Here is a 15,689-nt window from a genome sequence, read left to right as displayed (position 1 = left end):
CAAGCTACGTCATAGCTTCTGCATATGCATGAAAAGATTTAGCCATCTAATGATCCCATCATCTGATGATTCTACCAGCCCAAGGATATCTGTTTCTGATCAATGGCCAGAAACCGTTTAGGCTGCCAATATATCTCTAGGAACTAGGTACACGTGACCTTCACATGAGCTTTGTGCACCCAACCATATGCCTCTCAAGTTTCTAATCTATCTAATTTGCAGAAATTTTTAATCTCATTGAATAAATCAGTGAATAAACTCATACTACTAAGTGGAATGTGTGCGCTGACCTCTGATAAACTGGCAGATAAAGACAAAAGTATGTAGCATTTGCCCATCTGTAGGGGCTTTATGCCACTTGCTTATTTATTATGTGAACTACAGTTTGACTGTCAGTGTTTAACATTACCCTTTTTTGGATAGTTGCCTCCCTCACCCACCACACTGTGACTCCTACTGGCAATAGAAAGAGAAATGGAAAGATCTCTGAGAATGTCAGATCTTTTACCAAATGGAGTTCTGCCAAGACTCTGGTCACCAGTCTCCGCATCACATCTCGTCAAAACAGACTCAAACCTTGAGCTTTCAAATGCAGCTGAGAAAAATGAAAAGCCCTTGTGATTACTCAACACTGTCCATTACATGCACTGCAAAGGTCATTGAAGTGCTTCAGGAACATGTCAGTTATCAGGTATTTTGTAAATCGAATAACCTCATGCAGCATATTGCATTTGAATGTCTGCTGTATGAAAAAACTTTTGCTTGGGTAATATTCAGCAGGCAGAGCTGAGGTTTCCCAACAATTTCTATGCTTTTAGTCAGAAGTTTTACCTTGCACACCAGCAGCAGACTGGTTGTATTCTTTGCTAGAGATAATGAAAATTACAAAACATAATCTGCAAAATATTTGCTCAGAATTCTAAATGAATGCATGCTGGCTGTGTCCCTTCCCTTTTGTGTTTGCTCTCTGTGAACCTTCACTTGATCAAGTTTTACTAGCACAAATGTTTATAGTAGGTGAATTTTAAACTTGTGTGGTGAAATACTTGATGAAAGTGAATTTAAAATGTGCTTTCTCTAAGCATATGCACCAGAAACTTGATTCTCTTTAACTATCTTAAGTCTTTGCTATTACTATTTTTATTATTACCCATTAATAGAGCTGAGCAAAAATTTTTGGTGAATAATACATTTATCAGTAACTGCATTTTCGGGGCGCATCAAAACTACTAGTGAATTTAGGTCAAATCTGGCAAATAGTTTTGGGGAAAAAATTGAAATGTCTAAATGTTTTGTTTTGACATTTTAAAATGAACTCTTTTGATATTTCTTTTCAAATCAAACATTTTGGTTAGAAAATGTCATTTCAAATCACCGTTCTGAGCATTTCACTTGACCCAAACAAAATTTTGTTCCATCAAGAAAAAAAAATCAATTTCAGTTGGAAATGAACAGAATTTTTCCCCTGTATTTTTCAATGCCGCCACCAAACCAAATAAAAATCAACTGTTTGCTTGGCTCTACCTCTTACCATGGCACCTAAGTACTTAGATTATATGAGCTATGCCTGCCCTATCAAGGAAAGGAAACAATCACAGCTAAGCAACACAGCAAGTGTTTGAAATAGCAAGCGACAGAATAAATGATATTTACAAAAAGTTTTGTTTAAAAGCTTCTAATAATGACTAAATCTGAGAAAATCCTGTTCTGATTGAGATCATTCCACAAACAGAAAAAAAGATAACATTCTTAGGAGACTTAGATGTCATAGACCTTAGGCATAATGCCTAGGGACAGTCAGCTTTGTAGTTGGGTCTCAGAATATGTAGATGGTAATATCACTGCTGATTTGATGTTTGAGTAATTAACAACATGTTCAAAACCACTGGAGTCCATAAGCCTGCAGTAATCCAGAGATACATCATACAGTAACACTATCTTGTGAAATTTACTAATATCCATGACTAGTGTGAGAAATGCTCAGGAAGTGCAAATGCACGTCCGTGTCCATAAAGAGACACCTCTAGAAATTAAAGGTAAGAAACCAGAATTTTTGGACTGAACTTATTTGAAAAACTAATTCTATGATGATCTTGGTCATTGAACTCCTACCTTTCAGCTCTTTAAACTCTCTTAGTTCCTGATCTGGTAATTTAGCATAGAACCAAATGAGTGTGTATGGGGCTTAAAATGCATTAGTGGAATTCTGCCTTCGTAAAAAAAAGATACGGAATACACATGTAATCCTAGGAAGAACTGTTTGGCATCACAGCTGAAAAGTCTGGAAAATCACTTGTCAATAATGAACATTTCAGTCCCTGGAATCTGATCTGTTTGGCTTTGCTGTCCTTTGGGGCTATGGATCTTGGTTCTGTTCCTGGCTGGTTACCCTATGAAACCTTTTGTGAACTATTCTGAAGAGATGTTGTTATTTCCCTGTCACAATAGTTATATACTCAGCTTTGTGGGCCACCATCCATAATAATATTCCTGTATGGTGATCAGCAGCATGGTCCCCAATATGGTGGTTTCTGTGTTGGTGTCGTACTATCTTTGTGTTTCTTTGCCTTCTACAGCTTGCAAATTCATGCTGCTACCTAAAAACTAGGTTTGAAAAACAAATTACTCAGCGTCACCCACTGTAACTTTAGATCAGGACCTATGTTCTTTGGATTCAGTGTGTCAGAAAGGAAATATTTTGTCATCTCTCAGCCAAGTGTACTTCCTCGGAAAGTAAATATGTTCCTAACTGTATCCATTTATGTAAATAAGATGTGTGCCTTTTGTTCATGGTGAACGCTTGTGTACAAATATTAAGGTGTTTTGTGCTAATGTGCTGCAAGTGTCTTGGCCAAAATTGTTAGAAAGCATTGAGCTTCTAAAAATAACAAAACAAAGAAATAAATCAGACTTCTATAATGTGTCTAATGACCAGCACCAAAAATTGTGGCACCAAAATCACTTCTCACTTTTAAAAATCTGGGCTTTTCTGTGTCAAGCAGGAAGAGAAAACCACAAACATTAAATGGAGAGGTAAATTGAAAACGCAGAACACACATAGGAGTAATGAGTAATGAACAAAGTCATTGTGGGACCCACTGATGTAAGGGAATTCTGAATGTAAAAGGTCAAACCTCTTAAGCCTAGCTGGCATTCTCATTTTTACTACTACTATGGCTGAGTTTCTTGGATGCACATTTTCTATTGATTTTCATCACTGGAAAATATGATCTGATGTGCAAGCAATAAAGCATTAACCAAAATCCTTTGAAATAAGGACTTATTTCAGCACTTGAACTTTGTTTACAGTACCATAAAAAGTCTGAACAAATTATAGTTTGCTTCTGAAAAGACACATTATTTATCTTGTAAGAGCTGCCTTCTGCCTTGAAACTGTGCTGTATTACAAAGAATTTCTACTTTTAAACAAACTCTTTTTAATACAGCTAATCCCCTCAACTAACCACTTTCCTCTCCATGAGAGATGCAGCATCTTATCTGCAGTGTTAGTATTTCACATTGTTTCAAACACTTCTTTGCTGAAAAATAGTAATTAAAGAGTTAACTGAAAACAGGACTCTGCTGCCTCCCCAGTTCAAGAACTGACTTGATCATTCTTCAGTGATTCCCTTTTGTATGAGTCATTGTTAAGATAGACAAACTCCCCAGGCAAAGAGGCCAGGATAATGCCATTCCTTAGGAGATTACAACAGCTGAGGGTTAGCCCTTAAAGACAGAGAACTCAGGACTCATGCATGGAAAAGCATTCAGTGGACTACAATGCACGCAGAAGACAAAGAAATTATTCAAACAACACCCCCCCCCCCCAAATCCTGCATTAACCAATTAAACATGCAGAATATCACAATCTTAATCACATTAGATCTACACTTTAGCCTGGGGATTTTGCTTGAGTAGGGGTTACAGAATGGAATCCACATAGCATAATGTAATTACATATAACTGCTACATTCATTTTTTTATGATTGTAATTTTTCACAAAGTCTAATACATTTGTAATAGCTGAGATCCTATAGTTAACTGTTACCCAGTAGAAATGTGATCAACATTTAGATTTAAAAACAATAATAAAAAAGTGAGCAATGTATCTAGTAATCATCACAAAAATTTAGTAACCTAACTTTCTAAGAGTGTGGGGGGTGAAGTGGGGTCAGAGAGAGACAGAGAGATTGACTGCATTGGAGCTCCATTTCCTGCCCTACTTTTATTTACAAGTAGTAGTTGGAAGGTTGTGGGGGGTAAATTACTAGGTGATCCCATAGGGAGAATGAATGATGATTGAAATTATTGTTTGTTTTTTAATTTCAAACAATATTTTGTGGTTTTGCTGAAGAACCTGTCACTGGTGCATTGTGCTCAGTTGTTTTAAACGTTACGTTACATTAGGCGATGCCGCAAATGAGGAATTGAGCCTAGAAAACTGAAACAAGAGGAAAAAGAAGTTAAGTAGGCAACCTATTTAGCTTTGCTTCCTAAATATACCCATGATTTTGTCTAAGAGATTAACCATTTTACAATGGAAGGCAGATGCTTTCCTTGCTACCTCTTATGGGGCCTCGGATCTCAAAGAGATTGTGTCACTAGGAAGGCCTGCAATAGGCCTTGTTAGGACTTGGGCTCAGTCTTACAAAGTGCTGAGCGCCTTTGACTCCCACTGACTTGTCGGTGTTCAAGGTGCTCCTAGACACCTTGCAAGGCTGAGCCATTTGAATGTACCAAACAAGGCTTTTGTCATACGAGTGCAACAGACCTACCCAGATTACTTAAATTGGACTATGATTTCAGCCTTAATTACACACTTAATTCTACACTGGACTTTCTAGTATAAACATATGGAATACTTCCCATTGATAGCAAAGTAGCTCCTGATTGATAAGACACTTCGGGAGCAGGGAGGGATTCTTCCGATGTGATCGCACGCAGAGGGGACCCTCAGCAGATGGATCTCCCCCTGCCCACAATCCCATGTGCCTCAGGACTCCTCCGGTGGGTTTTTCCACGTGAGATGGAAGAACTCTATTATTTACTTTCACTTCAGCATATAAAGCTACATAGCCATTATTTATGTTTAATACTTTGCACTGCGCTCGCCTGTACACTATTTGATTTTTTATTACAATATTCTAAAAATGCTAAAAAAATCTAAAAAATTACATTTATTTTGGATCTGATTTTGCATTCCATGAGCCTTCAAAGCTCTCCTGGACTGCAACAGGATTTTTGTTTAAGTAAGAACTGCAGGATTGGGCTTTACTTGAATCTCTGTAGTTGAAGGCTGCATCCTGCAAATTCTGGGTTTAGCATGTATATTGCAAAAAGGGGATAGCTTTCTATACCCAGGCGATGGTACCTGCAGATGACTGGATAGCTTCATATTCAGAGGTACCCATTAGGGATGACCTTTCAAAATTTTTCAGGCACAGTGAGAAAGTAAAACAAAGAAAACAAGCATCAAAGAGGGAAACCTTTAAGCCACTTTCCTTCCTGTAATAAGTCCAATCTAGGTTTTCACTTTTGAAATGTCATTCTAGCCCATTTTCATACATGGAGGACTGAACAGAAACTGAACATAATCTTCTTTTCCCTCTCCCCAACTCACTCACACTTTGGAACTTATATTTTTAAGTTGTATCTTCTGCTATCTAAAAAAGAGACAGATATTTGCATTACTGCCCAGGCACTCCTGGCCAGATCTTCAGCAGGTGGGAAATCCATGTAGTACCACTGAAGTCAAAAGTAGCCCTTTGAAGCTAATGGAGCCAATTTGCACCAGCAGAGGATCTGACCCATTGACTTTAATGGAGATATTCCTAGCTATAGTTCTGATTACCCAAACTGTGCCAAAACAGAACCCCACTGTGAAACTTCAGACGGGCCCTTTGGGTTTTCTTCCTGAGGGTCAAGTGGAGGGACCACTCTGAAATAAATTCACATCTAATTTGATTTGTCAAGGTAAAAAGATTCCCTGACTCAGCACTAACACGCAGAAGACGGTACTACTGACCACAGTCACACAGCAGGGAAGGACAGGCTCACTGGAACTTAAGGACGGTAAGGGTTAAACAGACAGAATGTCAAAGCCTGTACCTGAGTGGCTGTGAGATGCTGAGTGCTGGAAGAGCTCAGAAGACAGTTTGCTGTTCAGGGGGTTTCAGCAGGCAGCTGTGGAATGTATGGTTTGTGGCAGCACCACAGAAACCCTTTCCAAAACAAGAATCTTCCTCCTCCTCCTCTATCTCCTTTCAGAGCCTGCGTTTCACTCACAGCTCTACTCTAACCATCTTCTCAGCAGAAATAAAATACCACATTTTGTATTAGCCTGACATGGACTACAATCCCTACCGAAACTTTAAACTGAAACTTCAAATAGGGCCTAATCTGATACAGTGCTGAATGCCCCCAACTCCCATTGATTTGAGCATGAATTAGGAACACTCAGGATCCTAGAAGATCAGTCCCAGAAATGATAAACTTGATAAAAGTGTGGGGGGAGACAAACCCTGGTTCTTAATGGCAAAATGAAATTGTTCCTTTGAAATGAAGGAGCCTGCACTGGACAGGCTTTTGACAATGTTAATCCTCTTAAATGAACACCTAATAAATTATCAGAGCTGTTCAAGGCTTACATTTTCCACAAAACCAGGCACTGAGGATTAAAGTTCTCTATTGTCATTAAAAAAATCACCACAAAAGGAAAAAAAAACAACAGATAACACCCCCTTCCCGACCAAACCCACAGCAACAAGGTGTTCTCAATTCGATCTCTCCACTAATTATAAAAATGTTTAAGAAGCAGCAGCATCTTGCAGATTTTCCTGCTAAAATGTGATTATAGTCTTAAAATGCCTTTGACTAGAATAATTTAAAAAAAAAAAACCTGCCAGGCACAACTGTAGTTTGCTACAAAAATAAACTACAAACTCTAACTTTCAATGTCACAATTGTGTACCTGCAATGAAACGTATCTGCAACTATAACTGCATTATATAAAACCATAGCATGACACAGATTTGAGATCACCTGCACAGCTTTGCCCAGTGACATGAAAAACAATATGTGCAGAAGAAAACGGTATGACAGTGTTTACACTACTACCATTCAGTAATCAAATTTCCATTGAGTTTTAAAACAAGAAAAGGATGCAGACAGTCTATTTTTAAAGAAAATACCTGGCGCTTTCTCCACAAAGATGACTTTGGAGTCTTGCAGAAAGTTATGGCCAGACAGTATAATTTTTTTCCCTCCGATCACAGGAAAGCTGTCAGTACTTTGCTTCTCCACCAAAGGCAGTTCCTGGGCAGATCTTTGAGCTGGACAGTTTTAAAAGGAGAAGAAAAGAAAAAACAACCACAAACACACACACACAAAATCAATAAATACTGCTTAGATAAGTGACTCAATGTTTACTTTTATTAGACAATCTGAGTTTGATATAGAAACTCAAGAAAGTTCAGGAGGTCTATAGGAAACTCAGTGTACAGTTGATTTTAAGTGCTCTAATTGTAAACAATGCTGTTAATATATAAGATATTATGGATCAAAAGAACGATAAAAATAACATGCTGTTTAGTTTAAAAAGCCAGTTTGCTCTGTGTTACTTAAAAAGGTATTTTTGTTTTATTTATTTTAAAAGGAATTTCTCATGTCCAAAACATAAAGCCATATGCCAGCACAAATATGCCAGATATTGATATGGCACAATTGACAGCAAGAGCATTTGGGTCCAAAATAGGCATAAGTTGCTCAATGCAAGGTTTGCAATTCTGTAAAATGTCACTCTGTAATCATGAGCTCAGTAACCTAGTTACAGTCCCTGGCTGGAGAGCATGGTTCTATTAAGCTCTGACTGCTAAGGTGCACATGGCCCATGCAAACAGTATCCTATATCCTCATGGCATATATTTTATCATTCTCAACTGAGGTATTCAGCTAGCATGCCTGTGCTCAGTGAATGATGTGATACTTTATTCATGTCACTGGGTCCTCCTAGCCTCATTAGCATCAAGGGCTTATGGAGTTTTTGACACTTGCTTATTCCCGATTTCTGCACTTGAAATAACGTAGAGTATGCACTTCCTTTTTGCACTTGTCAGATAGCAAGAATATTTGTCTTGTTTGGAGATAATACACTGCCCTTCTGCCCAATCCATAGTGTTTTACACTGAAACCCTTGCCTTATATGATACACAGATAGACCCAGCCTTTTTTTACTGGCTAATTGTATTTGGTCTATTTGCACATGGGAGCAGATCAGGATACGAGTTTCCTTTAGACATTTACAGCCTGATCCTACTCTCCGTGATTTCATTGGGAGGCAGGGTCAGGCTATACTTGCTCTCATTTTTGGCTTTACTTGTAGGTGCACTTCATGCTAGAATTTGCCCATTAGCAAAATTTAGCCTGTGCTAGGTGAGAAACAAAGCAGAACCTATCTACATATAGCATGTAGGACACCAGCTTGTGTCAGTCTAGCTCTTAGTGGTAGGGAGGTTCTGTGACTTTTCGTACATAGCAGGGCCATAACTTTTCTTAGAAAGAAACACGTTTGTTTATTTGTTTAAATGAGGTCAGCTTGAGGAGGAAAGGCTTTAAGTTATAGGAAAACGGATTTCTGGTCTGAGGGCCTGATCCATCAGTTTCTGGTGGTGGAATCTGGGTCTGCTCTTCTCTGAGGCTACTTCTCTAGACACACCCAAAAGGGCACTGTGCTCCCAAGAAACCCCAAATCTTACATAGCAAGGGGCTTCCCAGATACGTTGTGCAGTCTGGAGCACCTCTCCTGGGAATGGCACAAAGAGCAGCAACAGGTTCTGAATCACCAACAAAAGTTGATGCTATTGGTGGGGGATGATGGAAGGCCCAGAGCCTCCATCAAGAGTGTTGTGGATGAGATCTTAAGGCAACTGGGGAAGGCAGACTGTCAGATTGTTCTCAGCTGTGTTGCTGCTTCCAGGGGAACAAAGGAAAGTAGAAGAGGTAGGTAAAGTATCTCCCAAAGGGTTCAGTTAGTTAGAATTTGAATTTTTGGCTGCTCATCTGCATCAAAAAGAACCTCCAATAGTTTGGGGAGTTTCATCCAGCACTAGAAGCAACAGGAGTTAGAATGAAACTTGATTTTCACCAGTTAGGCAAAAGCTGTAAAGCTAAATGAAGCAAAGGGCTTTTTCTATATGTAATATGTTCACAGAGTAAGAATGAAATGGGAGACGTGGGGGAGGGGGAAGCCTATATCTAAATCTGATAGGTTTATAAAGTGATGTTTGTTCTATCAAAAAGACCCCAATATTGAAGCCCAGTTTCTAGGAATTTCCCGAAACTGCAGTAAACTAACACTAATATCTAACTAACAACACTAACTTTTAATATCTCAGTGTCTGCTTGTCAAAGGGATTATTTTTTGGTGGGAGAGAGATGGGGTCAGATGGGAGCTCTCCAAAACTCTTAACAGCAGTTACCCCTGTGAAAGGGCCTCCCAGCATAAAGGAACTTGCCCAAGTCAATTCTAGTTCAAAGACCAGCTTACCATGGCTCTTCTTGTATTGCAACAGCACTTCCTGTAGGAGTCAATGCACAGGGGACCAGATACTGTTTTGCCAAGGAAATGAGTGATATTTTTCATGCAATGTAAAATACATTTTTGAGACGTACAGCACGTTTCAGACAATGGATAGATGCTATGAAACTACATTTCACATACTGACAAGGACAAGCTTTATGTCAGGCAATTGGTTGTACAATACCTGGCAAGAATAAGAAGTCTGTTGCTACTTACAACACTCAATCGGGTTGGATGCTACTTGCAGAGACAGAGTTCTCCCGTTGGGTTGTGGGATGTGAACTCGGAAGACCAGCCGCACACGTGTATTCTTCCTTCCGATGTCTGTTTCCCCTTTTCGTAGTTCAATATCTGAATTTCTAAGTTTTAATATTCCAGCACAGTCAATGCTGTCCAAAATAAGGCACAGGACATTTCAATTAACTCTCTGCAGGTTCCAGAAAGTCACAAGTGCAACATTTCTACCTTCACTTCCCTGCTTTTATTTATTTATTTTACACCTGAGCCCCAGCTTAACATTCTCACAGGATCTTTGGGACAGGTAGGAATTCCCAAATAGTGCCCACTAGTAAGGCTAGTCCTGCTGGACTTCTCTGCGTGGACATATCAAAATTAAATATTGCAGAACATGAATTCATAATGCACAGAAGAGATACATGAAAACTCCATTAAAACTACAGAAGCACAGATTTTGGACATTATTACTATGGATGCATGATAATTCCTTTTGAATATGGATTTCTAGCATGCATTTCATTACACAGGATATGCACAGTTTGGTTTTATTTTGCACTTAGATAAAATAAACCAGTTCACATGTAAATGCATTCAGTTTCACTTCCTCCCCCCAACCCCAGACGTCTAGAATTCTATTCTGAAGCCAACTGAAAGATTACTCATCAAAAGCACACTTTGCAAACATGAATTGTGGAAGGCAATCCCCCAGTTTTGCCCTTCCTGCCTTTTAAGAGTGTGGATTTTACAGTAACTGAGGCCTTTACTGACAAGATCAAAGACAACAGCGCTGCTAATGAATGGATTAACGGTTCTTAACAACATTCATTGACAGAAGAGGCTGTAAGAGCTATGGAGTGTCCATGTCAATGTTAAAATTTACTACAATGATCTATACAATACGAAGGGGTAGATTGTGCACATCTAGTGCTGTGTATGTTATCTTTTTTAGCTACTATTTAATAACAAAGGAATTTAACACACCATTAATTAAGGTTCTAATTTAAGATCCTGATACAGCAAAGCACTTAGATTCAGACATAACTTTAAGCATCTGAGCAGTCCCATTTGAAGCCAATGGGAATACTCGTATGCTTAAAATTAAGCATGTGCTTGAGTACTTTAGTGAATGCAGAGGGGATTTGCTGAACTGGGGCTGACATGCACATAACTGTAAGAAAAGACTTTTGCACTTCATCTTTAACCCAATTGTAAAGGTTCCATGAAGGGAGTGTGAGGCCCTAGGCCAGAGGTACTCAATTATTTCTTGACAAGGCCCAAATTTCTTAGTCAAGGTTCAGCCTCCAGAGAAACATTTTTCACACCTCAATAACAATAATGATAATAATAAGAAGAAACAACAAACAAAAAAAAAGGTTTTGTGGTCTGTTCAAAAGCCTTTGGTGGTCTGGATTTGGACCTCAGTCCACGTACTGACTACCCTGCCTGAGGCCAGAGAGATATATAGCCCTATAAATGTCAAAACATTGTGTGTGATACTTGATACTTGGTACTTGATACTTGGAGTTGGGTGACATTTTTTCAATGAATAGTTTACATGTTGAAAATTGCACTTTTGGGTCACTCAAAACTATTCACAAATTTGGGTTGAAGTGAACAAATAGTTTTGGCCAAAAAAAATGGGGGGGAGGGAATTCTGAAAAAGCCAAAATGTTTTGTTTAAAAAATATGAAAATGAGATGTTTCACTTCTAAATTTAGCTAGATTTAATTTTAAAAAAATAAACCTAAACCTTACGCTAAAACTAAAAACTAAACCTTTGTTTGTTTTTTCAGTTCAGCCACCAAACCAAAAAAAAAATCAATTATTTGCCTAGCTCTATTTATTACAGCCTTGAAAACTTGCCATGAAAATGTAGCAGCTCTGGCTCAAAATCTTTTCGGACACCTTTAACATAACAATGATGGTGACAGAAATATTAATATATTACTTACTTGTCAAAAAGTCAAATAGAGGGCCAAATAAATACTCTGCTGACATAACACGGTGCAGCTGCAATAGCTTCGATGGATCTGTGTCAATTAACACTATTAGATAATTTGGCCAAAAATGTTACAGGGCTGTTCTACTATATAGTAGAATGAAAGTCTAGAGGTTCCAATATCTTGAGCTTTCAGCTATCACTCTGATCCCCATTGGCCCTGTTGCAAGTGCCACTGTAGCTGTTGTAGGAGGAGCTAAACATGGAGTTTTAGCCTTAATTTGCATCTTCCAAGCTTTAAGGGGCTAATTCAGACCTCTGATACATGTTGTTGCCGCTGCTGTTGTTGTTTGCGTGTTGATTTTGTTTTGTTTTTGGTAAAAGTACATATGTAAATAAATATACAAACATATAACATTATGGGTGACATTACGGCCCCATTAAAGTCAATGGGAGTTTTGCCAGTGACTTCAGTGGGGCCAGGATTATATTACCCCATATAATGTATTCAACTAGGTGAAATTCACCCCGGTGCAGAGGGCCCAAGCAAGGTTCTTTGCATAACTTAAGACCTTAATGCTGGAGCTTAAGGGATGTGGAGGGCCTCATGCAGGCCCCTGTGAACTGGGATGAATTTCACGCTCCCAATATTGTCCTAGGATGAAATTCACTTGTGTGAAGAGGATCTATGCACATCTCACTTAAGACCTAATCTGGGAATTAAATGGTGCATAGACCCCTCTGCATAGGAATGAATTTTGCCCTTAGTGATTGTAAGAATAATTATACCTCACATTTATTTCTCAATTAGATCATCTTTGCCACTTTTAGTTCTAATTGTTTTGCTTCTACTGTCATATTTTGTTTTGTCTTGACCTAAACAAATTTCACTGGAAAAGAATAATGATTCTTTATATAATATATAAAAAAAACATTCTATTTATCTTAACAAAAACTAAATTATTTGGAAATACTCTTTATGAGATTTCCCCCAATCCAAAGATGAATTTTAACAGGCCCTGCTTCTTGTAGTACTGCATACAGGAGTAAATAGGTGTCCTATTTAGAACCTAAATGCAGGAGCTGAGGTAGGAGATATTTACAGCTTGTAACTGAGATCCATATTTTAAATGGCAAATAAGGACATTGGCTGAAACTCTAGAAAGAAACTAACCAGTTGTCACAAATATTTGCAAAGTTTATTTTGGCATTAAGCTGATTAGGGGCAATTTGTCCCAACAATCTTTTAGAAACCTGCTAGGAAATTAGATTATTTAAAAGATTCAGTGGGAAAAAGAAAAAAAGCAGCAGCAGCATACACTCAAAAAAAATCAACTGAGATAGACTGAAAGGAAACCGCTAAGCAGTCAGGTACAGTGCATGGGTCTTACATTGCTCTCATCTTGTTTTCTGGTAGAAGTGGAATTTCCAAGACTTTGGTGTTGGAAAGTATTGTTTCATGGCTGGTGGTGGAAACAGTCTTCCCTGTGATTCGATGAACCTGGTAGAAGGCATGAGGTCTCAGCAGGCGGTCGTCTGCAGTCCCAATGAACAGCTGTAGCGTGAGCGGCTCACTTTCTAAGTAACCGTGTAGCTGGCAAGAGAACAGAAAACTCCTACTAAGCACCATACACATAAACTGCTGGGAATCAATTAAATTTTTATAAGCAAGAGAGTCTAATTCAAGGAGAAAACTTGTGACAGGTGCTAAGTGTTAAGCCCCCCTTTTTTCTGTAACATAATATTGGTACAATAAAAAAGGTGCACTCAGAAAACATCTCATTATTCTCAATTACCTGAGGCACTTAGTTGGAGTTAGCCTTTGAACAGTACTGCTGCATGCATTCAAAAATGTCATATTATTTCTCTATAGCAGTGTTCTATGAAAAACAATGGAGTCGATGTTCGCGCAGCAATAATAAGGGCAGCAAAACCAATGGACTTGAAAATGGAAGGGACTATCTCAATTCATCCCTCAACTGCTTGTATTCATTCCCTCTTACCATCACTAGAAGGCTGCTGGTTAGTGTACCTTCCTTTTTTAAATGTATTAATTGATTTTATGCTGGGGATATAATATAGGCATGAGATTATTTGTTCATCTCAGTGTCAAAGTCTTGGACAGTTGCACACAAATCTCACTGAAGTCAATGGGCCTGACTGCAACCTCACCTGCCCCACAGTAACCCCACTGACCTCAGTTATGCTGATGTATGCCGATATGAAAGCAGAATCAGGCACAATGGATTAGAGTCTGGTCTCATTTACACTGGTGTCAACTGCCAGGGACTCAAACAGTGGTGTTGCTGCACTGATGGAGTTACTTTAGATTTACATAGGTGTAAAAGAGATCTGAAATTGACCTAATGGAGTGGGACATACACATCTGACCATAAATCAGCATCCTAGCTTACTGTTCAGATACTCACTCTAACAGTTCGATAACTAACAGCAACCTCTCCCATGATACGAACACACATTTTTAGGTTTAAATGAAGCCCAAACTAAACTTAATCAAAAGGGAGCATACTGTAGATATTGTCCAGCAAAGAGTGACTTCAAGCTGAGACAATCTTAGCTGAACCCCTGCTGGTTTGGCTCACCTGGTTGATCTGTCACCTTCAGATTATGAGGGTCTCAGATCATAATTTTGGCTGCAATAACATGCAGCACACTCAAACCAAGCAAATCCAGCCAGCAGATGGGGTGTCTGGAGTGCGGGAGGAACCCTCCTAATTGGTTACATCTCCTCTAGTCCCCCAGCAGACATGGCAGGGAGAACTGGCAGACATGGGGCAGGGAGAACTGTTGATGGGTCCCACCATTTATGCCGTGCCAAATGGAGCACATTGCACTAGTCAGGCACAAATGGCTCTATAGTTTCCTCCCATTTATGTCTTAGTCTCTAAAACAAGATGCCTCACATCTAGCCTATTTCCTAACATCATCATCAGATCAGACACAGACAAGTGTTAACAACAAAAATTAATTTTGAATTCTTTGGCTGCTAAGCTCCAGCCCTAGACCACTGGGGATACAGCAAGGACATGGGAGAACACTGGGTGTGCTTTTTGCTATACATATATTGTTTGTACATCATCTTCCTAACTTTTCAATATAGCAGAAACTTAGCTGCCTCTGATAACAGTTCACTGGTTGCGTAAGTAGCTATTTTATGAAGAACAACATTTTTAGCTGACACGTGCAGATGCAACATGAATCCGAACACAGCTGAAAACAGTAATAAGTGGCTAAACCCGAAGTCAAATATAGTGGATACTGATGTTTTGCTTATTTTTTTCTTTTGTTAATACATCAGGAAGCCAAATAAAAACATGAGGTCTAGTCTTCTGGTGGTATTTCTACCATATTGGAGCTGAAGATGAGATCTCAAGCTCTTTTAGCTCAAGAAAGTCCTTCCTGAGGAACTGCGAAATCTTGCAGAGCACAAAAACGAACACTAGCCCCCCCATCCCTGTAGATATGCATGTTATCATAATGTTAATCATATGCTGCAGGTTCTAAGATGATCAGCACATCGGTCAGGAAATTTGCTTCCATACACAGCATTGCGCCATTGGCCACGTGCGTGGTCACCTTCTTCTGAAGTTCAGACATTGGCCACTGCAGAAGGCAGGAGACTAGACTTACTGAGCCAAAGGGTTTTATCTGGTATAGCAATTTCTATTTTCCTATCCAAAGCATACACATGGAGGGAGGAAAAAGAGAGAGAGAGATTCAGCAACACTGCTGTAGTATTTTATCCAGTCTGAATTGTTGGGCCACCACATAATTGGCTTTCACCTGCAGTCTGAGCTGGAAGTGTTTTAAAAGCGTTCTCCTTATTTTTTTTTTTTACATTAATATTACCAAATATAAAACTAAATGAAATAAAATTAGTTAGAAAGCCTGATTTTTCAATTAGTTTCCTCTCTC

The 15,689-nt window shown here is 38.9% G+C and overlaps 1 protein-coding gene across 5 annotated transcripts in view; it reads right to left on the bottom strand.

Moving 5' to 3' along the window:
* Positions 1–15,689, bottom strand: part of NFATC1 (nuclear factor of activated T cells 1) — a 134,437-nt gene that overhangs the window by 63,064 nt on the left and 55,684 nt on the right. For all 5 annotated transcript variants that reach the window (XM_067537533.1, XM_067537537.1, XM_067537532.1 and 2 more), the window contains exons 4-6: positions 13,145–13,347; positions 9,794–9,966; positions 7,191–7,331 (exon numbers count right to left, since the gene is read on the bottom strand). In XM_067537533.1, the coding sequence (XP_067393634.1) occupies positions 7,191–7,331; positions 9,794–9,966; positions 13,145–13,347 (517 nt within the window). The remainder of the gene's footprint in view (positions 1–7,190; positions 7,332–9,793; positions 9,967–13,144; positions 13,348–15,689) is intronic.

Source organism: Emydura macquarii, unplaced genomic scaffold (genome assembly GCF_026122565.2).
Source record: "Emydura macquarii macquarii isolate MOO-44397 ecotype Brisbane River unplaced genomic scaffold, CSIRO-AGI_Emac_v2 contig_431, whole genome shotgun sequence".
Lineage (NCBI taxonomy): Eukaryota > Metazoa > Chordata > Testudines > Chelidae > Emydura > Emydura macquarii.
Note: the sequence above shows the minus strand (reverse complement) of the source record. Positions and strands in the feature narration are given on the sequence as shown.